The following is a 27,813-nucleotide window of genomic DNA, read 5'->3' on the forward strand; positions in this document are numbered from 1 at the left end:
AACAGCAGTGGGTCTCCACTGGGGTGTGGGGTTGGGGGGCAACAACCCTCTAGGCACATCTGCTGGACCCTGAACACTGGAGACTCCACTGAAGCATCTACACACTGACCTGCCCAGGGCCCCCGGGGAGTGCTTGGAGGCTGGACCTGGGGGTTGCACCAGCAGTCCTGGGGCAGTGTGGCTCTGCATATCTGCCCGCAGGCAGCGCAAGGCACACACCTTTCTGTTGCAGCAACAACCGTATCTCCGAGGCAGGAGCCCTGAACCTGGGCCTGGGCCTGCGAGTCAACCAGACACTGAGGATTCTTGCTGTGAGTGCCAGCTTGAAGGGGGAGGCCCCGGCACAGACCCGCCTGTGCCTGTCCACACAGCCCCCTCCCCGCCACATCTCACCCTGGTGCCTACGGGCACATGGGGGAAGGGGCGCCCGGCTTCCTCCTGCAACCTCGTCATCCACTCACCCATCTCTGGCCTGGCCCACAAATTCCTTCGGACTCCCCCCAGGCCCACCGGGCTTCCCCTCACCGCCCCCCGCCCCGGCCTTGCTGGAACCCAGGGGCCACGCAGGTGTTCCATCTCCAGTGGGGAGGATATGGCTGACCGTGAGAGCAGAAGGCAGTGAAGGGAGGCCGGAGCGGGCCCTCCAGGACTTCTGTGCCAGCTGCACGTGCTCCAAGGACATCAGCCCTGCCTGGCCCTCAGGGGGCGCAGGAGCCCCCAGCAGCACCCACTTCCCCAGTCTGAGGCTCACTCTTGCCCCTGAGTAGGACCCAGACCTCCCTCTAAGCTCTGAGTCTCCATTTCTAGCCACCTGCCGGATGGTCCCCGAGATGAGAACAGGTGCACAGGATTCTGGGAGTCGAGCCTGACCTGATCGTCCCCCTCCAAGGGCTGCCTCTAGGTGGGGGGCTCCTTCCCATCCTGTCAGCTGGGGCCCAGTGCTGACCCCGCCTCATTCCACATCTTCCCCCCGGGGAGGGGGGCTGGGCTGCCTGCTGCCCCTCCTCCCCGCCCACTCGCCTCTCTGCCCCTCCTCCCCGCCTGCGATCAGGTGCTAACAGGAGATGGTCCCGGCTTTAAATCTCTCTGGAAGACGCCAACCTTAGTCATTTGCTCGTTCACAACACATGGACTCTGCGCTCTGCCAGCCCCACCCTCCTCCCCACCTTGAAGTCCTTCACTCTCAGCCCAGTTCAGTTCAGTTCAGTCACTCAGTCGTGTCCGAATCTTTGCGGCCCCATGGACTGCAGCACGCCAGGCCTCCCTGTCCATCACCAGCTCCCAGACTTTGCTCAAACTCATGTCCATCAAGTTAGTGATGCCATCCAACCATCTCATCCTCTGTTGTCCCCTTCTCCTCCCACCTTCAATCTTTCCCAGGATCATGGTCTTTTCCAGTGACTCAGTTCTTCTGATCAGGTGGCCAAAGTATTGGAGTTTCAGCTTCAGCATCAGTCCTTCCAATGAATATTCAGGACTGATTTCTTTTAGGATGGACTGGTTGGATCTCCTTGCAGTCCAAGGGACTCTCAAGAGTCTCCTCCAACACCACAGTTCAAAAGCATCAATTCTTCAGTGTTCAGCTTTCTTTATAGTCCATAACTCTCACATCCATACATGACTACTGGAAAAACTATAGCTTTGACTAGATGGACCTTTGCTGGAAAAGTAATGTCTCTGCTTTTTAATATGCTGTCTAGGTTGGTCATAGCTTTTCTTCCAAGGAGCAAGCGTCTTTTAATTTCACGACTGCAGTCACCATCTGCAGTGATTTTGGAGCACAAGAAAAGAAAGTCTGTCACTCTTTCCATTGCTTCCCCACCTATTTGCCATGAAGCGATGGGACCGGAGGCCATGATCTTAGTTTTCTGAATGTTGAGTTTTAAGCCAGCTTTTTCACTCTCCTCTTTCACTCTCATCAAGAGGATCTTCAGTTCCTCTTCACTTTCTGCCATAAGGGTGGTGTCATCTGCATATCTGAGGTTATTGGTATTTCTCCTGGCCATCTTGATTCCAGCTTATGCCTCATCCAGTCCAGCATTTCTCATGATGTACTCTGCATATAAGTTAAATAAGCAGGGTGACAACATAGCCTTGACATACTCCTTTCCCAATTTGGAACCAGTCTGTTGGAAAACAAGGAGAGAACATAGCCCCGCCCATCAACAGAAAATTGGATTGAAGATTTACTGAGCATGGCCCCACCCATCAGAACAAAACAGTTTCCCCCACAGTCAGTTTCTCCCATCAGGAAGCTTCCATGAGCCTCTTATCCTTCTCCATCAGAGGGCAGACAGACTGAAAACAAGTCACAGAAAACTAATCAAACTGATCACTTGGACCACAGCCTCGTATAACCCAATAAAACTATGAGCCATGCCATGTGGGGCCACCTAAGACAGATGGGTCATGGTGGAGAGTTCTGACAAAACGTGGTCCGCTGGAGAAGGGAATGGCAAACCACTTCAGTATTCTTGCCTTGAGAACCCCATGAACAGTATGAAAAGACTCTCAGCCCAAGCTGCTTGCAATTTCCCAGCCATGCCGTACAACCTCTCAGCCCTGCTTTGTTCCTGTGGCTCTTCTTGTTGAAATGCCCAGCTCAACCCACCTGGCCTGGAAAGTTCAGCTCGGGTGTTTCATCCCATCCACCCTTCACTTTCCAGGGAGGGTTGGTGCAGGGGTCTCTCAGCACTCTCCACACTGCATTGTTTTGTTTCTTCTCCTCTCCTCCCTGTAACAGTGAGCTCTTTAAGGGCAGGGCGTGTCTCGTGTATCTCTTTGATTCCTGACACAGAGTGGGTGAAAGGTGGGGGTGCAGCCAGTGTCCACTCCCTTCTGCTATTCTTGGTTCCAGCACCACCAAAGGCATTGTGCTGCAGGGAGGAGCCTTTTGAGCTGAGAGAGTGGGGCCGCCCAGAGCCATATCAGCAAAGATGGGGGATCCCTCCCGCTGCCCTGAGCTCGGCGTCCCTCACTGAGGGACGTGTGTGCTTCTCAGGTGTCCAGGAATCCCATGCGAAGTGAAGGCTGCTCTGGTGTGCTCAAGTCTGTCCAGGCTAATCCACAGTCTGCACTGGAGCTTCTGGACTTTTCTGTGAGTTTCTCATAAACCTTGTCTCTGACCCTCCCAACAGCCCTGGGAGATATGACTTTCTCCATTTTAGAAGGAAAGAAGTGGGGATTGGAGAGAGTACCTGCTCAGGTATACGGTGTGGCCACATCTGAGTTCCAACGTGAGTCACGATGCCACTCTGACTCCGTTCCTGCCTCTGTGTGGGGTGTCATGGTGGTCTCACCTTGGACCCCTGCCTGGGTTCTTCATTGGCAGAGAGGGAACAGGTGGATCAGAGGCACCATGCTCACTGATGTTTGAATTTGCAGGTTCATCTCTTGCAAGGCAGCCCCTCCTCCCAGCCAGCAGTGCCTGCGAGTGGATCCTAGTGCTGGAGATTCACTCGGGGGGCTGCACGAGAGATGATAACCCTGTTTCACTCCATTTTGCCTTTAAAAAATTCTTTATTGGCAGTGTGGAGTCTTAGCCACTGGACCACCAGGGAAGTTCCAATTTTGCCTTTTAATGTAGAAAAAATATCACTCTTTTATAAGGTGGTTAAACACAAACGAGAGAACCCCCAAATACGAATCATGAAGAGTCTAGTTACAAATCACTGCTCATTCTCCCTCTGATTTATTTCAACCCAGGCTTGAGTCAAAGCCTGTTCAGAGATGTGTTTACAGTTTCAATCCTTCAAACTTGGGACAAACTGATACCCTATGAGGCTCAAGACCTTGTGTGTGTGTGAGTAAAATGGTCAAGTTCTCAAAAAGTCTTAACATCCTTCCTAGTGATGGGTTTCTCCTCAGGATATCCAGGTGAACAGAGAGTTTGATGATCTTGCCAGTTCAGTGAAGGTCATCCTTCCAGGGCTTTGCATAAAGACGGCTGCCCGAAGAGTGGAGTACAAAAAAGAACTGCTGGCCATCTTCAGGCCATCTGAATGACTATGTGTTGTGTGACTTTCTTCTCTCCCATGGGCCACTTCAACTTCAAGGTGCCTTTCAACGCATGACTCCACTGAGGCCCCATGTCAACCAGGTGGAAGTCCTACAGAGCTGGCCTTCATAGTGACTGAGACATCAGTGTTAACCAGGGCCTTCCATTGTTCTCATTCAGGTCACAGATTTGTACTCCTAGAGAAATGAAAACACGTCCACACAAAAACTTGAACATAGATGTTCATGGCAGCATTATCCATGATATACACAAAATGCAAATACCCACCAACTGATGAGCGGATAAATAGAATGTAGTGTACTTATACAATGGAATATTACTTGGCAATAAAAAGGATGAAATTTGGGATGATGGAAATGTTCTAAAATTGATTACGGTAATGGTTGCACAATTTCAGTAACATACTAAAAGTATTTGAATTGTGTACTTCAGATGAATTGTATGATATGTGAACTGTGTTTTATACAGTTAAGAAAAAAAGGAACGAAGTAATGACATGTGCGACAACATGGATGAACCACTACCCTAAGTGAAAGAAGTTTATCATAAAAGACCACTTATTGCACCAATTTAACTGGGTGACTTGTCCAATATGTACATCACATCTCAGAAAAACTGTTACCTCTATATATATATATATATATATATACACACACACACACTGTTTGATCCATATTGTGTGGAAAAAATGATGTATAAATGTGTATACTAGCAGAAAAACCAAAAAAAAAGACCCAAAACAAAACAACCCTGGCACATTAATAATGCTTATCTCTAGGTTGTGGCTTTATGGCTTTTATTTCCTTTCTATTTTCTTGCATTTTCAACTCTTCACACTCAGTATGTGTTACTTTTACTATCAGAAAAATAAGTCGTGCGTAAGACCAGGCCGGCAGCACAGGTCTTGAGTCTGCTGCGTTCTCGGCGCCTGAGGAAGGAGGGCCCCCCACACCCACGACAACGTCCTAACCTGAGGCGGTGCTCGGGGCCAGGAGGTGACGGAGGGTAACGGGAGCCAGGCCCTGCGGGATGAGCGCCCGTGAGGAGCCCCAGGAACCTGCTCTCCCGGCTCCCAAGCGGGGCAGCACTCCTCGGTGACCCTCCACCCTGTAGGGCGGGGAGAGGACCTCACAGTCGGAGCGCGAGGCTGGGCCAAGCGCCGCAGGACGCTCCCCCACTTCCCTGTAGAGCCAGCAAATAACCAAGCCAGTTATTACATCAAGGCCCCACACCCTCCCCAGTTAACCAGGAGGCTCCGGGCGGAGAACCGCGAGGTGAGGCGGCATAGACCAGACCGCGCCTGCCGCAGGGTGCGTGAGGGGCGGGAGGGGCAGTTTGAGGAGACCGAATAAGGAGACCCGGCGCGCTCCGCCTCCCGCGTGCAGCCTTCCCGCCAAAGCCACGTCCAATCAGAACGCGCCACAAACCGGGAGTCCCGTGTGAGTCAATCAGAGGCGGGATTCTAGACTCCGCCCCACCCCACAGCGCTCTGGACCAATGGGCATCGGCGGCGGCGGCGTGCGGTCCACGACGACGTGGGGGGCTGGTCCGAGGAGCACGAGGCTTGGCGTAGGCAGTTGAGCTGCGGCGGCGGCGAGAGCGGTTGGGGTCTGTGTAGCGGCGGCGGCGGTTGAGCTCATCATGGTACGGATGGACGGAGCGGGAGGTCGGGCGGGCGGGCCAGGAGGCCTGGAGGCCGTGTTAGTGGTCGGGGGGTTGAGACCAAGGATGCCGGAGAAGCCCGTGTGGGTTTCTGGTGCGAATCACTCAGCGACCCGAACAGAGGCTGAGAAAGAGAACCTGCGAAGGCAGAGCCGCACTTCCCAAGAGTATCGACGTCCGAGGGCCTCAGCGGCCAGCGCGCCTTAGCGTGTGGCCCAGGGCTCAGGGGAGGCAGGTGGCCCCAGGTCCAGCCTCTGGGGCGCGAACAGTGGGCAGTGCCGGGCTCCAGAGGTTGGGGCGGGCGTGCTCGGGAAGGAGGTCATCTACTGAGAACGGGGCGGGGCGGGGGGGGGGGGGAGGCCACAGGGTTTGGTCTGCGGGAGCTTTCAGAGAGGACATGGAGCCAGGGACAGGAATTATCATTAACCAAACTTCAGTGATCCAGGCGAGGATGGCAATGCGCTTGCCTTTCTATGGACAGTGAGAAATGATTTCTCCGAGCGATTCCTTTCATTGTTAGTCAGGTGGACATAGCCTGTGCTGATCATGGAGCTCCCCAGCCACACTTTGTAAATAAAGACATTAGGTCACAGAGCTGACCCTCAACACACTGGGGCTGAGCAAGCAAGAGTGACACAGGCATTCTGTGAAATACAGCTGTTCTGGATTCAAAGCGAATACCATGTGTTTGAAAACTGTGTGGCTGGGTGGATTTCACAGGCCTTCCCAGGGTGCTGTTAGAGTCTCTTCTGGAGGAGTGAGTGCCCTGTCCCCGGAGAAGGTCTTTCCAGAGCCCAGTGCTTCCCTCTGGAATGAGGTGCGGGGACTGCTGCCTCATGTTGATCTCTGAGATGTGGTGCTTGTGTGATACAAAACAGGACCAAGCTCCTAGGACTGTAAGTTAGAATTTAGGGTGGGTGGCACACCTCAGATCTCACTTGATCTTCTCTATGTATTTGTTAGGATGATGTGTCTAAATACAGCCAGATGGTTAGGGAATGTAGAATTACATTCCAAGCAGGAAACAGAGGGTACATTTAAAATATTTAATAGGTACTGTGAGTGCAACCTGTTAGAAGATACTACTTATACAGATACGGGCAGGGTTTAAGGAGACCCCCAAAGGACAGTGCAGAATCCCAGCACGTGACATTTGGGAGCCATTAACTCCTAGGCTCGGGGGGCAGTTTCTGACGACCGCTGACTGCCCACCCTCTGTGCCCTTGAAAAGGAGCCCAAGACAGCCTGATGGGGAGGGAGCCAGGAGCAACCACCTTGACCACACCTTCCTCTAACCTCCATCTATTGCTGCTGACTGACATGGGCTGATGTGGCCAGAAGCTAGGGGGAACAGTCCACACTGGTCAGCCTGGAACCAGAGCTGGTTGGAGAACAGAGGGTAGACCTAGAGGGGCAGGCAGAACAGACTTAGGTCCCATCCAGTTTTCCTTTTCCATTACTGCTTATCCTTCGGTCAGGACGCAATCAAAATGGCTATTTCTCTAGAGAAGTACTGACACTGGCCATAACATGGAGTTTGTTACTGACATTATATGGCTTGCAAGTATTAAAGTAACTGAATTTACCTATGGTAGCAAACACGTAGACTTTGGGGCTAATTCTGGCGCTATCAGCTCACGTGTTTTGGAGCAAGCCAGTTTTCACAAGGTTAAAAGGGTCACATAAGGCTCCTTGAAAACAAGGTTTGAGAAGCTCTGAGACACTCTAGAGGCACATAGAAACATTGAGTTAACATCTGCATGCCACACAGATGTTTACTCTTGAAAATCCTGCTTTGACCACTTCCAGTGTACCTTGATTCGTGGACCTAACACTCCAGGTTCCTTGGCCATGTTGTTCTTGCAGCATCGGACTTTCCTTTCACCACCAGACACGTCCACAACGGGGCGTTGTTTCTGCTTTGGCTCAGCCTTTTCTTTCCCTCTGGAGCTCTTTCTCTGCTCTTCTCCAGTAGCATGTTGGGCTCCTATCGACCTGGGAAGCTTGTGAGAAAAAGTCTGAAAAGACCTTAAAAAAACCAAAAGATATTAGATCTATTAATTTAAGAAGTCAGGTACATCTGCATGCCACGCAGAGACCCCTGCCGTGTTGCTGGGCCTCACTCATTGCTCTGCTTCCAGCGCGAGTGCATCTCCATCCACGTGGGGCAGGCGGGCGTCCAGATCGGCAACGCCTGCTGGGAGCTGTACTGCCTGGAGCATGGCATTCAGCCCGACGGCCAGATGCCCAGCGACAAGACCATCGGCGGCGGGGATGACTCCTTCAACACGTTCTTCAGCGAGACGGGGGCCGGCAAGCACGTGCCCAGGGCCGTGTTCGTGGACCTGGAGCCCACCGTGGTCGGTAGGTCACCTCCCACTTGGCAAGGGAAGCCCAGCACCTTTGCCGGGCACACACAGGTCAGAAGCACGAGGTAGTTTCCGAGGGGAGCGGCCGTCCAGGAGACGACGGACAGTCACCCCGGAGCCCGGGAGACCCAGGCCACGGGGGTGCCCGGGGCAGTCAGGCTGGCATCCGTGCAGGGTGCAGGGCCATCCCAGTGACGTCTGGGTGGAGCGGTGGGTGTGGGCGAGGTGCAAACAGAGCCGCCTGGGCACTCCCGTCCTTCGGGAACCGGCCACACTGGCACTTGTTCCGGGTTGATGGACCCTCGGGAGCCGTGAATGGCAGATGGGCGTGTCTGTCTCGGAGACTGCCTGGGAGACCTGACCCCCAGCCTGGGAGGAGCGGCGCAGGCCTGCAGGTAGGTGGGTCCTGGAGCCGCCGCGGGGGTGAGGTGGCGTCCTCCAAGCCTGGCCGCTGTCCCCCGCAGACGAGGTGCGCACGGGGACCTACAGGCAGCTCTTCCACCCGGAGCAGCTGATCACCGGGAAGGAAGACGCGGCGAACAACTACGCCCGCGGCCACTACACCATCGGCAAGGAGATCGTCGACCTGGTCCTGGACCGCATCCGCAAGCTGGTGAGAAGGGCCCGGGGAGCTCCCGGCTGGGACGGGGGGCCCGGATTCTCGGCGGCGCATGCGGCCCGGCTCACGCCTCTCCCTCCCACAGGCGGACCTGTGCACGGGGCTGCAGGGCTTCCTCATCTTCCACAGCTTCGGGGGCGGCACCGGCTCGGGCTTCGCGTCGCTGCTCATGGAGCGGCTCTCGGTGGACTACGGCAAGAAGTCCAAGCTGGAGTTCGCCATCTACCCGGCGCCCCAGGTCTCCACGGCCGTAGTGGAGCCCTACAACTCCATCCTGACCACGCACACGACCCTGGAGCACTCGGACTGCGCCTTCATGGTGGACAACGAGGCCATCTATGATATCTGCCGACGCAACCTGGACATCGAGCGGCCCACCTACACCAACCTCAACCGGCTCATCGGGCAGATTGTGTCCTCCATCACGGCCTCCCTGCGCTTTGACGGCGCCCTCAACGTGGACCTGACCGAGTTCCAGACCAACCTGGTGCCCTACCCCCGCATCCACTTCCCCCTGGCCACGTACGCCCCGGTCATCTCGGCCGAGAAGGCCTACCACGAGCAGCTGTCCGTGGCCGAGATCACCAACGCCTGCTTCGAGCCGGCCAACCAGATGGTCAAGTGTGACCCTCGCCACGGCAAGTACATGGCCTGCTGCATGCTGTACCGGGGGGACGTGGTCCCCAAAGATGTCAACGCGGCCATCGCCACCATCAAGACCAAGCGCACCATCCAGTTTGTGGACTGGTGCCCGACCGGGTTCAAGGTAGGCTGGGCGGCAGCGCGTGTGCAGCTTTCTGCCTGTGGCCGGCCCCGGGGCGGGGTGCTGACCCGCTGCGGAGGGTCCCCTGTCCCCGGGCGGCTGGGCTGCAGGGACAGCAAGGTCGGTAATCAGTGTGTTCGATGCCTGGATCGTGATAAGTACTTCATGGACCTTTACTTCTTACAACCAGCCCATAGCGCCATGGGCTGACAGTACCAACATCTTACACTTCAGAGACAGACGCTGAGACAGCTTTTAGAACCTCATAGCCTCAGGGTCAGTGATGGAGGAGGGAGCTTTCAGAGACTTCTGACTGCAGGCCTGCAGGTTTCCCCACTGTGCACCCAAGAACCTTGTCAGAGTCTGGTATCATTCTGTGACTGGGCTTAGATTTCACATTACTTCAGTCACCAGTTGTCACTGAATCTTAAGCGACAGTTATGTTTTTGTGGAGAGGCTCTTGTATTCATTATGCGATATTTTCTGTGGGACCAAGAGTGGCTCACCGCTGTTTCTCCAAGCCAGACTTGGAATGCCGCCTCCCACACAAAACGACACTCAGAAGTGGCTCCTCCAACTGTGTTTAGTGTCACAGTGAAACGTCTGCCCAGAGAAGAGCATCCTGAATTTGGAGCCAAGTCCCAGAAGGTCCCACTTTAGACCCGTGACCGCCAGGCTAAGTGCCTGGCCACGCCTGGGCTTGTTAACCCTGCGCCCTCTTCCTCGTTGAGTCCTTTTTCACAAGTGATCTTCGTTAGATAAAGCGCTGGATCCTGCGTCTGAGCCCTGATGCATCCCTTCGGTGTGCTGGGAGTTGCCATCCCCAGGGTCTTTGCAGACACAAAGTGAGGACAAGTAGCAGCGATGCGTGGGTCATCGTTTTCCCATTTAAATACCGAGCTTGCCTCTGACCAGCCCACGCTGTGCACCCACCTGGCCTCTGTCAGCCTCACTGCCAGACCCCTTGACACGGACCACCTGAGGGTGTTTGACTCACACGTGTAAATGACTCACAGGGGTAAAGTGTGTATTTCTCACCAATTAGAAATATCCACGAAATTAAACCTTCCGTAGATGTTTGCAGGCCTATGAGGTTAGGTCACAGGTTGGGGTTGGAAGCTTTTTTTTGCCATGCCACACGGCATGGGGGATCTTAGTCCCTGGGCCAGACGTCAGCCCTTGGCCCCTGCAGGAAATCGCAGCGTCTGGACCACCAGGGAAGTCTTTTTCTTCTTCCACTGTTCTTGGTTTCAGGACGTTTCTTTTCAGCCCTTGCTTTTGACCTTTGGAAGGCAAGGCTGCCATCCACGGCCGCCTCAGCTGGGCAGCGCTGTGTGGGGTGCCGGGCACTGTGCCCAAGCTTCCCGTCCTGGCCAAGTCTGGAGGGAGGTTAGGAGGTCACACTGCTGTCCCCACGCAAGACAGTTCACCCCCGATGGACGGTGTTGAATCCTCACTTGCCTGAGTGACTTCACGTGTTGACAGGTGTTTGCTCAGGGGTGCACTATTTTCGTGGAACGTTTTTCCATGTTTGTATCAGGTTTTCTCATTATGAAAGTGTGTATGTGGCAAGATTATTTTAGTCATGCAGAAGGCTGAAAAGCTTAAGTCCTCTTCTAAAAGTGAAAATGTAGGATATTAAACACTGGCAAATACTGCCAAAAAATACAGCACCCGTTCCTACATGGCATCATCTAAAGTAGGTCCACGGCCCACATTTTAAAAAACAAGCTCCAAAAAATAAAAAAATTAAAGTAAATAAAAAACAAGCTCCCATTTCCGAGGCCACACTCCGAGTTGACCATGTTCTCCTTCTCCGGCAGGTGGGCATCAACTACCAGCCCCCCACGGTGGTCCCGGGGGGCGACCTGGCCAAGGTGCAGCGGGCTGTGTGCATGCTGAGCAACACCACGGCCATCGCCGAGGCCTGGGCCCGCCTGGACCACAAGTTCGACCTCATGTACGCCAAGCGCGCCTTCGTGCACTGGTACGTGGGGGAGGGCATGGAGGAGGGGGAGTTCTCGGAGGCCCGGGAGGACCTGGCGGCGCTGGAGAAGGATTACGAGGAGGTGGGCGTGGACTCGGTGGAGGCGGAGGCCGAGGAAGGGGAGGAGTACTGAGGGCGGCGCGGCCGCAGCCCCGCACCCGTTTCCCCGACGGTCCCGTCACAGATGTGTTTCCCTATTAAAGTTTTCGTGTTGAGCATCATCTGCGTGTGTTGCTTTCGGCCCAATCCCCCGCCAGATACCCGCCTTTCCAAGTGAGCCTCGGGAAGAACCGTGTTCCTCCCCGACGGCAGTGTTGCGGCAGGGCCGCACGTTTGACTGGCCATGCAGAGCATCACCTGCTGCGTTAACCCGGAAAGTGGCGGAGGGCGGATGGTGGATGCACGCTCCACCTACAGACGTCGGGTCAGCGCGCTCCTCGGGGGCAGGAAGCGCACCCGAGCGGGTCTACGAATCGGAACCCGCGCTCCCCGGAGGAGTGGCGCTAGAGCCTCCCGCCCGGCCCAGGGAAAACCCCTCTCCCGGAGGAAGCGTGCATGCCGGCTCTGACGGCACCACCGGGATCTCGGCTGCCTGATCAAGCCCCGCGGCCCCTTTTCGCCGCTTCCGGGACCCGCTCCTCAGCGAGCGCTGAGCGCTTCCGCATCTCTATGGTACCGACTTCCGCGGCGAGCCAAACCTCGCGAGACCTCGGCGGCGCCGCAATGGCGAGACCGTGAGTGCTGCAGACGAGTCGGAATAGCGGGCTGGGGCGGGACTCGGCGAGGTCGGGAGGGGGAGACTCGCCAGGCCCGGGCCGCCGGAGTAGGGTGACGGCCTGGGCCCCGGCCGTCTCCGAGACCGAGCTCCCGCCTCTGCCCCAGATGCCGCGTCACTGCTCCGCCGCCGGCTGCTGCACACGGGACACGCGCGAGACGCGCAATCGCGGCATCTCTTTCCACAGGTCAGCGCGCGTGCGCGCCGGCGCGCGGAGGGCCCCTTGCGCATGCGCCCGTCCCACCGCCGCGCACGCGCTTTCGCGCTGGGGGCGGGGCTCGGGTGTGGCCCGGGGCGGGCGGGGGACGGCCCCCGACTTCGGCTTTCGGCGGCGTCTGCGCTGCGCGATGATGCCGAGTGGACCTGTATCTCTCTGGGGGCCTCAGCTTCCTGGTCTGCGCGCGGGCAGGGTTCGCTCGAGGTCCGCGGGCGGTATGAGCCAGGCCGCACCTTCCCATCGCGCTCACGGGCTCGTGGCCCCGCAGGCTTCCCAAGAAAGACAACCCGAGGCGGGGTTTGTGGCTGGCCAACTGCCAGCGACTGGACCCCAGCGGGCAGGGCCTGTGGGACCCAGCGTCCGAGTACATCTACTTCTGCTCCAAGCACTTTGAGGAGAACTGCTTTGAATTGGTGGGAATAAGGTGAGCCTCCTGGCAGCCGGCGGTCGGGACGGCCTGGACACCGACCGGGTGGGTGGGGAGGCCCCCGGAATAGCAGCCCTGGTGCTTCCCACGTCGGAACCTCACCTTCCGCTCCAGACGGACCTGGGCAGTGTGCAGTGAGACCGTAGCCCCACTCCTTCCGCACTGATTACGGCCGGAGCCCGCTCCCTGAAACCCCAGCCCTCCCAGCAAGGGCACGGAAGAGATCCGTCTTTCTGCCTGGTTCTCCCGTGCTGGTGGGGCCCTTAACTTGGGAAATTCCCTGAATTAATTGTTGGCACGATGCCTCCACTTCTCGCGGAGCCAGGGTGGCAGCCTGCTCTGCGACCTGCAGGTCACCTGGGGTGGCAGCGCTGTGTTCTGTCTCATCCAGACCACTTTCTCCGCAGTGGGTATCACAGGCTGAAGGAAGGAGCGGTTCCCACCATATTTGAGTCTTTCTCAAAGTTGCGCCGGACCAAGACCAAGGGGCACGGTTACCCGCCCGGCCCCCCAGACATCAGCCGGCTCCGGCGATGCAGGAAGCGGTAAGTGCCGTCCCACTGTGTGCAGCCCCTGAGGGACCAGGCTTCAGGGTGCTGGCCAGCAGCCTTACTGGGCGGGGCTGGGAGCCTGTGGAGTGGGTTCAGGGATGGGGATTAGGCGAGCTGTGAAGTGGGGTCAGGGGGCCCTGCACCTGGCCTGGCGTGTCAGCCTGTGTGTCTTTTCCCAGCTGCCCTGAGGGCCGCGGGCCCACCACTCCCTTTTCCCCGCCTCCACCTGCCGACAACGTCTGCTTTCCCGCGGAAGAGGCCTCGGCACCTGCTGCTTTGCCTGCCTCCCCAGCCGGGAGGCTGGAGCCTGGCCTCAGCAGCCCCTTCTCCGACCTTCTGGGGCCCCTGGGCGCCCAGGCAGATGAAGCGGGCTGCAGCGCCCAGCCCTCCCCGGAGCGCCAGCCGTCCCCGCTGGGGCCGCGGCCCGTCTCGCCCTCTGCCTACATGCTGCGCCTCCCGCCACCTGCCGGCGCCTACATCCAAAGCGAGCATAGCTACCAGGTGGGCAGCGCCCTGCTCTGGAAGCGGCGGGCCGAGGCCGCGCTCGACGCCCTGGACAAGGCCCAGCGCCAGCTGCAGGCGTGCAAGCGGCGGGAGCAGAGGCTGCGGCTGCGGCTTACCAAGCTGCAGCAGGAGCGGGCGCGGGAGAAGCGGGCCCAGGCTGACGCCCGGCAGACCCTGAAGGAGCACGTGCAGGACTTCGCCATGCAGCTGAGCAGCAGCATGGCCTGAGGGGGCCATCCGGCAGCGCTTGGCCTGAGGATGCACCTGGAGAGGGAGCTGCCCTGAGCTGTGTCCACAAGAATAAAGGGGATCCCAGAAAGAAGCCCTGCTCTCTGGCTCAGCTGAGGGCTGGGACCCGGCCCCCTGGGTACCACATCCATCTCCCCCACCGACTGGTTATAGCCCCCAGAGGGCTCGGCCCTGCAGTCATGGTGATTCCCAAGGCCCGAGGCCGGCCGAGGGCCACCTCACTTGGGCCATTGCCGAACTTGCTATGCCTCCAGGTGAGCACCCCTCGCCTAAGGCCGTCCACCCGCGAACCACAGGTGGGGCTCATCAGTCAGGCCGGAAGAGAGGCAGGCCCTGTGTTTACCCCGGGGGCACAACCCAAGGCAGGAGAAACGTGCTTTAAGGCTCAGAAGAGAGAGACTGTTTCTCCCCCCATGTGGCTTCCTGGCAACCTGGGCACAGGAGCTGTTCCCAGAAGGGAGGCAGAATGGTACCTTACCCACTGTGATGGACGCAGGACAGAAAACGGCGCGGCCTGGCCCCACCCAGGCATGAGCCTCCAGGCAGCCTAGGAGTAAGGCAGCCAGCAAGGGGCTGGAACGGGGAGGCCAGAGGCCAGCCTTCATTCCTCCCTGCAGGGTGGGGAGCGGCTGGAGTGAACAGAGAGCCACACGAGGCTGGCGTGTTCTGAGCCCTCAGGCCTCCTGGCCTGGCCTCGCCTCGGGAGGACTGGGGCCGGAGCCGCAGCGGGGACTGCGAGGCGAGCTGTGAGTGCAGGTAGCACTGCTGTGGCTTTAATGGAGGCAAGCCTATTGACAATAAATAGTTGGTGGTAACAGGCGGGGACCTGGGACATCTCTGACTTCATTCTGGGACACCCAGGGCCCCAATGTGGGTGCTGATCCCTCTGGCTGGGAGCTGAGCTCAGAGCCCTTCACATCTCACAATTCATCTGGAGTTGGACTCCACCTGCCCAAGCTCTGGGTGGCAGGACAGGACCCTTACTTACACCGACCTTGGCGAGGGTCGGGGATTGCTGTGTGGCCCACATCAAGGCGTCTTGGCAACGTGACCCAGTGGTGGAAAGCACAAGCCATGCTGGGTCTCTGCAGGACGGTGGGGGGCTCAAAGCCAGCTCCCTGACAGGCTCCTCTGCCCCTCTGGGCCGCGGCCAGGCCCTTCCTCTTGTGGTGTCCGCACCATTGAGGCCTGGCATCCCACCCTGGGAGAGGTTGCAAGCCAGAGACCTGCTTCACTGCTTCCTGGGGCACGTGTGTCCTCAGCAATGAAAGGGGGGTTTGGGACGCCCCCATGTCCGCTCAGCTCCCTTCGGGAGGCTCTAGGCACTGGACCCCTCAGCTGCAGGCCCAAGTGTGACCAGCACAGTCCGCAGCAGGCAGGGCAGGGCAGCACCGCTCGGGCCCTCATATGTCAGCCCCCAGCTCTGCACACTGCTTGTCTGAGATGTGGGAGGCCAGGGAGTCGATGATGTCCAGCAGCAGCTGCTGGCTCAGTGAGCGCAGCGTGGGCAGCTTGGAAACCTGCAGGGGCAACCAGAGGCCAGAGGATGGAACCAGGTGAAGACCACGGTCTTCTGGGGGGTGAGGAGTGGCCAGCGGGCGGACCTTTCTGTCTGGTTATCCCTAGCACCCACTGCTGCAGGGGGCCAGTCCCCCACACCCCACCCAGGTCTGGCTACCGACAAGGAGTGCACCCTGCAGCCGGGGCGGGGCCCTGACCTTGGTGAACTGGTGCACGATGATGTGCAGGCAATGCCGCTTCATGTCCAGGGCCTGCGTCTTGTCTGCCGCCTCCAGGATCTGCAACAGCGGGCTCCCTGAGGTGCCGCCCCAGCCTGCCTGACCCACCCCCGCCACCGCTCAGACCCAGGGCCGCCACCTGTAGCACATTCTGCACCGTCACGTTCATCTCCAGGTTCTGCTTGCAGTACGCCTGCAGCCGGTTGTTGTAGAAGCCGTAGTAGTAGGGCGCCGAGAACAAGTAGCTGGGGGCTGGTTAAGGAGCTGCTGGCCAAGCGAGCCTGCCTCCCCTCCCCAGGGAAGGCCACCCTGAGCCTGGGCTGCATCCGCCTCAGGACAGGAAGGGCCCGCCCACCACCAGGACGCCAGGCTCCCATCCAGGCAGGGCACACCTGCCCTGCACCTGGGCTCTGAACCACTCAGGGGTCCAGGGCCCATTTCAGGATCCAAAGAACACCCCAGGCTCCTCTCCCAAGAAAAGTCTCCCACGCACCTGCAGAACCATCCTCGCCCTCCCCTACTCCGACCAGCAGAGGGCAGATTTGGCCGAGAGCCACGCGTCCCCAGAATCCCCCCTCCCCTCTGAGCTGGACCGACTGCTCAGGAGATGGGGCCACCAGGAATCCTTGGGAAACCGCCCGGCCAGGCAGGGCCAGTGGGGTCCAAAGCTGCCTGGGAATGGCCAGGAGCCCTGAGGCTAGGATGCAGCGAGTCCTCCGGCGGCATGTTGACCTCGCCGTAGTAGATGTAGCGCAGCATGGACTCGAAGGCCTGCCTGCTGGGCACCATCTCCCCGATGGAGATGTTCACCTGGCCGTCCTCAGGCATGAAGGACCGGAACATGGCCTCGAAGTAGCTGCAGACGGCAGGCAGCCTCAGCAAGGCATCCGTCGCCCGACCCCGAGCCCACGTGCCACACCCCACCCACCTGGAGCGGGCGGCCAGGATGGCCTTGTGGGCTGGCCGTGGGTGCCCGTCCAGCAGGAGGGTGATGTCGCAGAACTCCGCGCCCGCGCCCTCCAAGTATGCCTTCATGTCCTGGATCAGAGACGTGCCTGGGGGTGTGGAGGGAGCCTGCTAGAGGGCTGCTCCTGACTTAGGGCTCGAGACCCGCCCCCTGCGCATCTGGCACATTGCCCCTTGAACAAGCCCCTCCCCCGGGTCAGAGGCCCCGCCCCCCACCCCGCAGCCCGGCCTCCTCTCCGACTTGGCCTCCGGAGCCCGCCCCGCCCCTATGCCGGAGCCCCCTCGGCTGAGTCACCTGGAGTCGGGGCCAGGGGGTGAAGGAGCCCAAGGTCCCTTCCCGGCTCGGTGGGCACGGGACAGGGAGGCACCGAGCATCTGAGGGCCGCGCCCACCCCTCACCAGGCCCCAGACCTGGGCGCACCTGGAAGAGAAGCTGGCCCACTAAAGACTGACCCTCAGGCCAGGCGCCCCAGTCAAGGCAGCCGCCGCCAGCGAGGGCTCGCGCGCCCCCAGGAGCGCCCCCGGAGGTGCAGCCCCGGGGCCCGGCCCCCTTGGCGGGGCTCCGCCCTGCCCGAGCCTGAGCCGCCTGCGGTTGGACCCTGTGCCAAGGTACCCCCTGCCCTCGAAAGAGGCGGGCTCCCTACCGATGTCCACCGGCTGGTCGGAGGGGGCGCGGGGCGGCGGCTGCTGCTTTCGCCGCACAATCTCCACGATCAGAGGGGAGGAGAGGCGCTCGAATTCCTTCATCATGATCACCTGGTTGAAGTGCGACTCCTTCACCACGAAGTTCAGGCAGTGCTCCTGCACACACAGGCGGTGGGCGCCGGGTCAGGCCCCCCACGGGCTGGGCCGCAGCGGGAGGGGCGGGGCTGGGGGCCGCCAGGGGAACCCTGCCCGCACCTTCAGCTGGCCCAGCTGCAGCCGGGCGGCGCTCTCGCACACGACCAGCACGTTCTGCAGGTCCACCGAAGCCTCGATGTACTGGCGACACAGCTGCTCCAGGCGGCAGAGCTGGAAGCCCAGCGCCAGCTTGTACACGTCCATGATGAGCAGCACGTCCTCCACGTGACCTGCGCCCCCAGAGCCCCCTGAGCCTCGGGCCGCGCGGGGGGCGTGGGGCAGGGGCCTGGGAGCCGCAGGCCGCCCCCCCACCCGGGGCCCGCCCCGCCGCGGCGCGCCGACCTTTCCGCGGGTACTGAATCTTGTCGGTGTAGAGGAACTGCATGAGCACCTCGAACGGCCGCGCCTCCGCTTCGCGGATGGCCACCCGCAACAGGGCTGGCCGGGCCGCTCCCGCGGCGGCCGGGGGGCCCTCCCTGGGCGCCGGGGCCGCCTCCTCCTCCAGCTTCTGTGCGGGCAGAGGAAGGGGGCTTAGGGCGCCGCGGAGGCGGCGGGCGGGCCGGGGCAGGGGCGGCGCGGAGCGCGCGCGGCCTCACCCGCGCCTGCGCGATCTTCCTGCGGAGCCAGCGGCTGCGCGCCGTGACGATGGCCACGTGGCCCTGCACGCGCTCCTCCTTCTGCGGGGAGAGGCAGGGCTCGGTGGAGGGCGGGGCCCGGGGCAGGGGCCGCGGCGGGCGGGGGGCGGTACCCACCTCGCCCAGCACGAACTCCACGTCGCAGAACTGGCGGCTCTCCCACAGCCGCCCGTAGTCCTCGTGCAGCGTACACTTGGGGTAACAGGAGAACTGCGGGCGGAGACCCCGCTGCTGGGTGGCGCGGCGCAGCCCACCGCCACCCCGCCACCCGGGCCCACCCGGCGCCACAAGCCCCTCGCCCGACCCCCTGGCCTCGGTTTCCAGGGTCTCCGCGGCAGGCCGCCCCACCTGGAACCTGTACATCTCCCCGCTTCGGATGTTGTTGTCCACTGTGCCCCCGAAGATGTACATGGCGTCCGAGATGACGGCGGCCGCGTGGAAGAGTCTTCCGCTGGGCAGCTGGGTGGGGAGGGGTCAGTCAGTGGAAGGCATGGGGAAGGCGTGGGGTGTCTGGCGGCAGGGCCGCCTGAGGCCCCACGCCAGCCAGGCTGTAAGCAAGGACGGCACCAGTGGCCTGGAAGAGCAGGGGGATCACAGGACCAGACTCTCCCCCACCCGCCCAGAAAAACCACGTGTGCGGGGAGGTGGGGCCTGTGCGCCCAAGAGGGAGGGATAGATCTTGTGCCCGCGGAGCGGCGACAGGCGCCGGATGCCACATGCTGCACCCCTGCAGGCGGGCCAGGGGGCCTGTGCTGCAGGCCTCCCCTCACGTGCTCGGTGACCCCCGAGCCTCCGCCTCCTAACCACACCACCGGCTCAGGGTGTGAGGCTGGGGGGGGGCACGAAGGTGCCGGGTCTCACCTCTGAGGCAGGCAGGGAGGGCTGCCTGGAGGTTGTGCTGCCGAAGTCCAGGCCGAACACATCCCGGGACTTCTTGCAGCCGGCCCGCTCCTCGGAGCCGGGGGCAGGCACCTCCTCGGAAGCGGACGCTCGCTCTGGCATCTCAGCCCCCCCGACCTGGGGGCGATAGGGCGCATGCAGGGGCCCTCAGCAAGGGCTGGGAGGGCGGTGGGAGGCCGCTGCTAGCCCCACCCAGGCTGTGGATAGGTGCTGTGGCCACAGCGTGGGTGTAGGAGGGGCCAGACGAGGACTCCCTCGGCACTGCGGAGACGGGATCCAGGCCTCATTCACGCGCACATCCCGGGAACGTGCCCGGCACGGCGCACGCACAGCACTGCAGCGCGTTACCCCGCGGGTGTTAAGTATAGGAGGGCAGAGGACAGGGTCCGGCTGTGTCCGAGGCTGAGGGCCCTGGGCATCCCAGCCTCGCTCCTGCTGGCCGTCTGGAGCTCCCGGCTCTGGCCCCGGCCACCCGTGGGCCAGCCGCGCTCACCTCGCTATCTGAGCTGGGCTGGATGACCTCCCAGGTCTGAAAGTCCACATCATAGCAGTGCAGCTCGTTGGGGAGGGTGTTGTCAGCCGCGCCCCCGAACACATAGAGGTGGCGGTCAAAGGCCACCATGGTGTGCCCGTAGCGCCGCTGCGGAGGCGGCGGGGAGCCCCGGAGCAGGTGCTCGGTGGGGATGCGTGTCCACCTGCGAGGCGGGTTCACGCGGCCTGTGAGCATCCACGGGCCGGAGGCTCCCGCTGCCCTGCAGCCTCCGCCTGGGCACGGAGCTCCCCACCCCATCCACCCTGGCACCAGCCCCGTCTGGCCCCTCAGGACCACTGTGGGGTCCGTCTCAGCCTCACTCCCCGCCCACAGAACAGGCAGCAGTGGAGGGCCGGGGGGCGGCTGTCTTCACGCCAGGACCAGGAGGAGGGCCATCCAGACTGCATTAGGGGACTGCGCCAAGGAGGCCAGCTGAATGCGGGCCCGCAGGGGCAGCCCCTGGGCACGGGTGCGGAGTGCTGACGGGGCCCCCACCCACAGAGCACTCACGTCTGGTCCTTGAACTCGAACTGGAAGAGGTTGTTGGTTATCTTGGCCCCACTCTGGCCCGAGAAGACGAACATCCTGTCCCGGCACACGGCCGCGGGGAAGTTGCAACATGAGGGCGGGATCTCGCCGCTCTGGGCCACCTGTGTGGTGGGGAGGCCATTCAGCCCCGTGCCTGGCCCGGGCTGCTGAGCTGGGGCTACGCTCACCCGAGGAGGGGTCACGGTCCACATCTGTGCAACAGCTTAAAGCCCCCACGTGAATGGGCCAAGGGTGAACAGCTGGGGTGAAGCCCTCATGACAGGGGCGGCAGAGCAGCGGGTGGACAGACCGCCCAGGACCCCAGCAGCAGTCGCCCCCATCGTGTTCGAGGAAGGATGCATTGTCCCCAACTACAGCAGTCACGGGCTCGGCTGTGGTCGCTTGGCCCGGAGCAAGGCTGCCTCCCTGCCCTGCGCCCCTCACCTCCTCCCAGCACGTGAGCTCCCGGTCCTGGAGGCCGATGGTCCACATGTCATTCAACCTGCATCAGGACAGAGGGGGCGGGACCCCGCAGCTGGGCTGCCGGTCAGGGTGGGCCTGGGCCCAGCTGGGACAGAAGGCTCCAGGAGGGAATCTGACCAGGGGACTACAGAGTGGCCTCGGGGTGGGGGCTTCGGCTGGGGGCTGCCCCAAGTCCCCAGGGGCCACCACAAAGCCTGCGGCACTTGGGGCTTCCGGAACTGGCTGAGGTCCTGGGGATGCAGCGCTTGGTGTTTTTGTAATCAGAACACAGCAACGTCAACACTCCACAACAGGAAGAAGGAGCCTGCATCCCCCGCCCTGAGCTCCGAGAACACCAGCTGTGGTCCCGAACATCCTTGGCCAGCAGCCCTGACGTGGGGGGCCCACCATGCCTTCAGTCACCCCAGGGGTTTCAGGGGTGCCAGAGCGCCTGTGCCCGGTGGGGGTCCGGCAGGGGGCTTCCCTCAGGGGCCTTCCTCCAGCCCCATTCACACACCCACCCTCCTGAGAAACCCCCAGCTCACACCTCCGACCCGGGGCAGGAGGGCCGCTCTGAGCCCCGGTGTGTTTCCGGGCCGCCGCCTACCTGGCGTTGCCGTCGTAGCCTGCGAAGATCCACAGCTTGTCGCTGTACACCGTGGCGCCGTGGGCCGACCGGGCAACTGGCAGCCTGGGGCAAGGGGAGGGCAGGGCTGGGGGGCGCCCTGGGCGGAGCTGAGCCACACGGCCCCACACAGCCTGGGGCCCAGCCCTATGAGCCCACCGCCCCGGGGCGGCCGTGCCCACGCCCGCTGACGGGCTGCTGGGAATGAGGGGCCTGGCAGAGGCTGAGCCCGCGAGGCCAGGGCACTGGACGAGGAGTCACACGGCCAAGGGCACAGAGCCCCCTCCAAGCCCCGCCCTGGTATCGAGGGGTGCCTGTGAAATAGGGCCAGAGACGTGCCACCCGCGGAACACCGGCTCCCCCTACCCTCTGAGGGATCCAGGGGAGCTAAGGGCCAGGATGCGCAAACAGGGCCAGCGGGCAGGTGACACGGACTCCCAGCTCGGGCCACTGCGCGCCCTCTCTTTCAGGCTGCGGGCTTCTCACCTAGCTTTTAAAGTCGTCATTGGATTTATCACAACACTGCTTCCGTTTTGTGCTCCTGTCCTCTGGCCGAGGCAAGTGGGCTTGTGGCTCCCTGACCAGTGTTTGAACCCACACACCCCCGCCTTGGAAGGCAGGGTTATAACCCCTGGGCCGCCCTGGCAGGCCCCTTCATCTGTAATCCCACAGAGGCCAGTCCAGGCCCGCCGCCCCCCAAGACCCAGCATGGCAGCCTGTACAACCCCAAAGGTCTCAGCACCGTCTCACCGTCCTTCAATTTTCCACTCTGTCCACTGGCCAGTTGCAAACTTGTATTCAAAGAGGTCGTTTTTGTTCTTCAGGTTGGAGTTGGAGTAAATGTCCCCAGTGTAGCCCCCTGTAAAGAGAGCAAGAAGCCCTCACAGGCCAAGGTGTCAGTTCAGTCTGCTAACCCAGGGGGCGGAGGCGTGATCTGGCCTCGGGCAACATGTTCCCCAGGACCCCTGCAGCCCATCAGCTCCTGCTCGAGGCCCTGGGGACGGCAGCTGGGCCGCAGAGGCAGATGGTTGCCCCCCGCCCCCGAGATCAGGATGGTCAGGGGAGGGGCCCCCAAGAGGCCCCTGACCCAGCACAGGCGCTGGAGGACTGGGCAGAGAGAGGCTGGCCCAGCACGGCCTGGAGCCTGGCCGGACGGGAGGCGCCGCTCACCAAAGACGAACATGCTGCTCCCGTAGACCACGGCCGAGTGGTGGTAGCGGGGGGCCGGGGGGGTCCCAGTGGTGAAGGCCCTGGGGGGGAGGGGCAGCAGGTGTCAGCAGTGGGCAGCCCCATCACCCCCAAACTGCCCTCTACTTTCTCATTATAGAAGCCTTTTTAAAAAAAGCCAAATAAGGAAAAAGCAAGGCACTAAAACTTAACGTTTAATCCCTTTGCCAGAAACCACCGTTCACACCTTGACGGTACACCTCCCCACTTTTCCCACAATTATGACTCTGAGCAATTTTCTGTAATTTCTCTATGACCAACTCAATGAACGTGAAATTGAGCAAACTCCGAGAGAGAGTGAGCTTCCCCGCTGGCTCAGCGGTAAAGTATCCGCCAGCAACGCGGAGCCCCAGGAGCCAGTGGCAGGAGACCCAGGTTCGATCCCGGGGCCACGAAGATGCCCTGGAGGAAGAAATGGCAACCCACTCCAGTATTGTTGCCTGGAGACGCCCATGGACAGAGGAGCCTGGCGGGCTACAGTCCATGGGATCACAAAGAGTCAAACACGACTGAAGCGACATAGCACGAACCCACATCAGGAGATGGTGGAGGACAGGGAAGCCTGGCATGCAGTCTGTGGGACTGCAAACAGTCAGACAGGACTGAGCAAACGGACAACAATTTTCTGTAGTGGGAACTCGCAGTAGGCATCCTGGCCACTCCAGAACCATCCACCCCTGTGGCCCCAGGCTGAGGCGAGCTCCGCAGCGCAGGTCTCCATGCGACTTAGTCACGGAATTACACACCCATTTATACTGCTTTCCTGGGGCTGCTCCTTTTCAGACTTTTAACTGAAGCAATTTTTAACCAAGAATTCCAAGTCTTGAGAGTGATTTTCCAGTTCATCCGTAACTTTTGGACACGCGTTATAATCAAGCGTGAGAGAAACAACACAAGGACTGAAGTGGCCCCAGCACCACCCAGGGGTGCCACTGCGAGTCCCCGGCCCGGACGTCCTCCTGTCAAAGGCGGGGGCAGTGAGATGCCCCCCGCAGAAGGCAGGGCCCAGAGCTGCTGCTGCCAGCTGCTGTTGCCAAGCCCAACATTTCCCAGCCCCCTCAGCTGGGAGCTGCCCCCAGCAGGGCTGGACTGGAGCAGATAGGCACAAGCATCCAGAGCTCAGAGAGGGAAGGAATCTTGCCCAAGGCCACACAGCAGGGGAAGGAGCCAGGACCTGCGGGCTGCCTGCTGCCCGTGTGAGGCCTCCTGGAATGGGATGGGCCCCAGAGGAAGGGAGGGTGGGGGGCAGCTGCTGTCGGCCCCTAGGCGGCCCCCCTGTAGCAGCAGAGACCATCCTAGAAGGACCCATCAGCTCACGGCCCCCCAGTCGGCTCCCATAGCAGCCCCTGGTCTGGGAGATGGACCTGGTGATGGAACAGCTCTCCTGAAGCAGAGTCTAAGGACCCAAAACTGGATCAAACAGATCCCCTAAAATCATGGGATTCAGAAAAACCAATCTCAGCCATAGACCGGGAAAGTCAGGAAGTAGAAAAAAAAGAGAAGGACAGGGGTCACTAGGAGAGGGGCTGGGTGCGGTCATCAACTCCTTGAAGCATCTCTTGCTCTGCACGCACAGGACCCGGCTGGGGGGCGCTCCGTGTCTGGTCCAGGGGCACCCACCTGCACCAGGAGCAGTCCTTCACATCGAAACGCAGGAGGTCATTGAGCATCGTCTTCCTGAAAGACAGCGGGAGCCAGGGCTGGGGCAGCTGATTGAGAGGCTCAGCCAGGGCCAGGCAACCAGCTGGTGTTCGAGGGACCAGACAGGACCCCAGAGGGAGCTCCCCGTGGATGCGGGACCCGGGGTCGCCCTGGAGGCGGGGCCAGCCTGCCCGGGGTCAGGACACACACCTGGTTCTGGGCACCTCGCACCTCACCACACCCCCGCCCCCTGTTCCAAAACCCCCACCCACACTCCCGCTCCCAGGCCACAGCGGGTCAGGGAGACCCCTTGCCTTCTCTTCCTGTCGCCTCTTTATCGCAGCGCCAAGGTAATAACCACATTCAAGATACAATAAAGCACGAAGCAAATCCACAAGCCACCCAACAGCACCCACACGTCACCACCCAGCCCTCATCAGTGAGAGGGAGAAGGGCGTCCACCCAACGAGAGCCCAGCACCCCTGCCCGGGGGCCAGGCCTGTGCCCCTGCTCCCCCTCCAGGAAACAGCCTGGGAGACCAAAGGGCCTGAGGCCACGCGGCCCACGGGCGGAGCAGCAGAGACCGTGATCCCGCCCTCTCCCATGTGTACCCTCTAAGTGGCAGGAGCCACCTTCGCACTGCATTTACAGAGTTACAACTGGAATGAGACAAATCCTTCTTCTGTTTCTTAGTGTCAAATTGCAGAGAAAATGTTTCTGCTTCCGGCTACACAGCTGTCACTCAAAGGCTATGTCCCGGGCAAAGGATGGGTGACTCACCCCCTGCCCTGAGCTGGCCACCAGGCCTTTTCGGGCTCGGGGGAGTCTCTTTCAGGCTACAGTAAACCCCTGGGAATGGATGCCTCTTCTGCATTTCATTCCCGCAAATAACACACATGTATTGAATTGTCAGTGCTGGGACACAGCTCCAGCCCTGGCCGAGAAGACAGAGAGCAAACATCTGGGTGCTCTGGGGACCAGTGGAACCCGTAAGAGGTGCAGAAGTGGAGGAGAGGCCACCAGCTAGTCTGGTTGGTCCGAGCTGTGGGGGTCAGGAAGGCCTAGATCCCCCATTTAGAGGAGGGGCAGGCAGGGTGAGAAGCAGGGAACAGGCAGTGGGAGGGGCTGAGCAGTGGGAGGACCCTCACGTGCAATCAGAACACAGCAAGGCAGAGTGTCCAGTGCCACGCAGACAAGGGCAGGGGAGCTGTGGACACACACGTGCAGGTCTCACACGCTGCCAGAAGGGCGTGCGCCTTGCCCCAGAGAGAGGGGACCATGTAGGGTAATGAGCCAGGAAGGAACATGCTCCAGCTGGCTGTGCATGGGCAGAGAGGCTGGAAGCCAGGGGTTGTGCCAGGAGACCCTGCTCTCCAGCATGCAGGCCCCATGGAGGGATCCTGTGGGACCGCAGCTGCAGCCCGTCAGAGGCCAGGCCTGCCTGGCCAGTCTGTGGTGGAGATGGGCGGACAGGCTCAAGGGCGAGATCGGTCTGTGCCCATGGCACACCCCACCCCCCCACGGGGACACCTGTGTCCTGGGCCCTGACAGCCCGGTCTCACTGACCCTCAGGAACGCCCTACAAAAGCAAGGCGGAGGCCCACCACCTTCGACAGAGGACACCCGGGTGCAGTGGAGGGTTGAAGCCACCTTCTCAGAGCCAACAAGCTGACCTCGACTGAGCCTTGTGTGTCCAGGAGCCCAACTTCAACCCCACACCCAGCTGGCTCCCAAGCCTGAGCCCCGGGGCCATCCCTGGCCTCTCCTGTGTACATCGTGGGTGGACGGGGCAGGGAAGCCCAGCGGACTCCAGGCGGCACAGGTCTGTCACACTGATCTCTCTGCTCCAAACTCTTCTTCGCTGGCCTGGCTCACTTCTTTCCAGGGAGGCTGAGCGGACCGCACACCCCTCTCCTGGTGCAGAACAAGCCTGCCGGCCTGCTGTGCTGCACTTGGCGGGGCCCCGCCCTTGCTAAGACAGCTCCGTCCCTCCGGGGAGATCCAGCTCCCGGAGGAAACAGGCCAGCAGCAGGAAGCGGCCGCACAAACCAAGGGCCACCTTGGCCGTTACTTCACGGAAGGAAGCCTGCCACCACTAAGCTGGGAACCGTCTGCGGGGTGGAGATGGGCCACCGGGAAAGGTTGTTTGCAGGCATGTGCAGTGAAACGCAAGGAAACCCTTGTGCAGTGAGAGATGCGGTTTCCTGCAAGCGTGTGGCCCAGAGGGAGGCGCGGGGAAGGAGCAGCACCTGGCCAGGGTGCTGGCTGGGGCGGACGTGTCTCCTTCAAGGCTGCGTCCACTCAGGTGGAAGGACAGGGCCGGTTCCCTGAGCTGAGTGCGTGCTCCCCATCGCTGAGGGAGCCTCACGGATTCGGAAGCCCAGGCCCAGGGCTTAGCTGACACCTGGGAGGGTGGCAGCGGAGGTGCAGAGACCCAGTCCCCACCACCCCGCTCCTCCTTTGGGACCCCGACTCACCCGTTGTCTCCACCAAACACATAGATGGCATCTTTATAGGCTACCACCGTGTGCTTGCTGCGCCTGGAGACAGAGAGGGGCGGAACGGGTCAGGCCAGGACCCTGCCGGGGGGGGGGGGGGGGGGGGGGGCGGGGGGGGGGCGGGGGGGGCAGGGGGGGGGTGGCGGGCACCTAACCACCATACTCGGCACGGGGGGCAGCCGCCGAAGTCGGATAACAACCCTCCTCCCCCAAGATCGGTGGAGACCCCCAAGCTCCACCAGCACCCCCAAAGGGCTCCGCGCTTGGGGACCCACTCTCCCACCCCACGGCGGAGCCCCGGGGCTCCAGCTCCACATCTACAAACACAACGTGACCCTAGTCCGGGGGGCACCCTGCTTGGGGACCCCCTCGGGAGCCCCTTCTCCTAACCCTGAACACCACTCCCCCCAAATACTACCGCGTCGGGCTCCGGGACAGCGCGGCCCGGCCTCGCCCCCGCCGGGGACCTGGTCGGATCCCCCGTCCCCGGGACCCCCCGCCCCGCCGTACCGGGCCCCCACGAACTCGTCGCAGGGCGGGAGGCGTCGCCAACGATGCACGGTCTCAAAGGGCCCGAAGTTGAGCGTCAGGTACTCGACGCTGTCCGAGCAGCTGTGATCAAAGTCCACGTTCGGGGCCACCTTGGACCGCGCGCCGCCGGCCAGCGCCCCGGCCCCTATCGGGCCGCCCGAGCCGCCCGGCCCCGCCATGCCAAGTCCTCGGCCAATGGGCCCCCAGGGCCGCGGGAAGCGCGGCCGCCGCCCGGAGTCACCCCCACGGAACTACATTTCCCGGCGAGCCCTGCGCCGGCCGGCGCTCGCACTTCCGGCCTCCGCCGCGCACTTCCGGCCGGCCCCGGCCGCACTCCTGGGCGAGCCTCGCATGGACTCTACCGCTGGCCTGCGCGGCGACCTCATGGTGGTCAACTCAAAAATGTTTTCCGCGGGGCGCGGTACCCCCTCACCTCCCCGCTCAAGAGTGCGTGGCCCTGGCAGCAGCCCCGCCCGGCCCGCATGTCCCCGGCGCGGCTCCCGGCACGCCCTGCGCGGGTGGTTCCGTCGCGATTGTCCGGCGCGCCC

General features: G+C 61.4%; 3 protein-coding genes across 4 annotated transcripts; 2 read left to right on the forward strand and 1 right to left on the reverse strand.

Annotated features, from left to right (window-relative positions):
* The first annotated feature begins 7,656 nt into the window (after positions 1–7,656).
* LOC133057971 (tubulin alpha-3 chain) lies at positions 7,657–11,591 on the forward strand. Its single transcript, XM_061145077.1, has 5 exons — positions 7,657–7,686; positions 7,822–8,044; positions 8,514–8,662; positions 8,754–9,434; positions 11,255–11,591. The coding sequence occupies exons 1-5, from the start codon at positions 7,657–7,659 to the stop codon at positions 11,549–11,551; spliced, it is 1,380 nt and encodes a 459-aa protein (XP_061001060.1). The 3' UTR covers positions 11,552–11,591.
* A 175-nt stretch (positions 11,592–11,766) lies between these two features.
* THAP7 (THAP domain containing 7) lies at positions 11,767–14,961 on the forward strand. Its single transcript, XM_061141372.1, has 5 exons — positions 11,767–12,152; positions 12,301–12,380; positions 12,679–12,834; positions 13,245–13,382; positions 13,568–14,961. The coding sequence occupies exons 2-5, from the start codon at positions 12,301–12,303 to the stop codon at positions 14,118–14,120; spliced, it is 927 nt and encodes a 308-aa protein (XP_060997355.1). The 5' UTR covers positions 11,767–12,152; the 3' UTR covers positions 14,121–14,961.
* Positions 14,887–27,463, reverse strand: LZTR1 (leucine zipper like post translational regulator 1). 2 transcript variants are annotated; one of them, XM_061141369.1, is made up of 21 exons: positions 27,245–27,463; positions 26,714–26,776; positions 24,216–24,272; positions 22,539–22,618; positions 22,119–22,227; positions 21,351–21,434; positions 20,726–20,783; positions 20,264–20,403; positions 19,715–19,916; positions 19,183–19,338; positions 18,670–18,780; positions 18,439–18,531; positions 18,283–18,363; positions 18,029–18,194; positions 17,747–17,916; positions 17,491–17,647; positions 16,809–16,935; positions 16,587–16,736; positions 16,020–16,125; positions 15,860–15,940; positions 14,887–15,661 (listed from the first exon to the last, which is right to left on the reverse strand). In XM_061141369.1, exons 1-21 carry the CDS (start codon positions 27,442–27,444, stop codon positions 15,545–15,547), a joined length of 2,508 nt encoding a protein of 835 aa, XP_060997352.1. In that variant the 5' UTR covers positions 27,445–27,463; the 3' UTR covers positions 14,887–15,544. The 2 variants fall into 2 exon arrangements, with proteins under 2 accessions (XP_060997352.1, XP_060997353.1); XM_061141370.1 differs by lacking the exon at positions 18,283–18,363.
* Positions 27,464–27,813: the final 350 nt, after the last annotated feature.

The sequence above is a fragment of the Dama dama genome, chromosome 5, assembly GCF_033118175.1.
Source record: "Dama dama isolate Ldn47 chromosome 5, ASM3311817v1, whole genome shotgun sequence".
Classification (NCBI taxonomy): domain Eukaryota; kingdom Metazoa; phylum Chordata; class Mammalia; order Artiodactyla; family Cervidae; genus Dama; species Dama dama.

Coding starts and splice junctions, on each gene's coding strand:
- LOC133057971 (XM_061145077.1), top strand. CDS start 7,657: ATGTTGGGCTCCTATCGACCTGGGAAGCTT. Junction 8,663..8,753: donor TGGACCGCATCCGCAAGCTG/GTGAGAAGGGCC, acceptor TCCCTCCCACAG/GCGGACCTGTGCACGGGGCT. Junction 9,435..11,254: donor GGTGCCCGACCGGGTTCAAG/GTAGGCTGGGCG, acceptor CTTCTCCGGCAG/GTGGGCATCAACTACCAGCC.
- THAP7 (XM_061141372.1), top strand. CDS start 12,301: ATGCCGCGTCACTGCTCCGCCGCCGGCTGCTGCACACGGGACACGCGC. Junction 12,381..12,678: donor CGCGGCATCTCTTTCCACAG/GTCAGCGCGCGT, acceptor GTGGCCCCGCAG/GCTTCCCAAGAAAGACAACC. Junction 13,383..13,567: donor CTCCGGCGATGCAGGAAGCG/GTAAGTGCCGTC, acceptor GTCTTTTCCCAG/CTGCCCTGAGGGCCGCGGGC.
- LZTR1 (XM_061141369.1), bottom strand. CDS start 27,444: ATGGCGGGGCCGGGCGGCTCGGGCGGCCCGATAGGGGCCGGGGCGCTG. Junction 19,917..20,263: donor TTCGAGTTCAAGGACCAGAC/GTGAGTGCTCTG, acceptor CCCGCCTCGCAG/GTGGACACGCATCCCCACCG. Junction 17,917..18,028: donor GATTCAGTACCCGCGGAAAG/GTCGGCGCGCCG, acceptor CTGGGGGCGCAG/GTCACGTGGAGGACGTGCTG.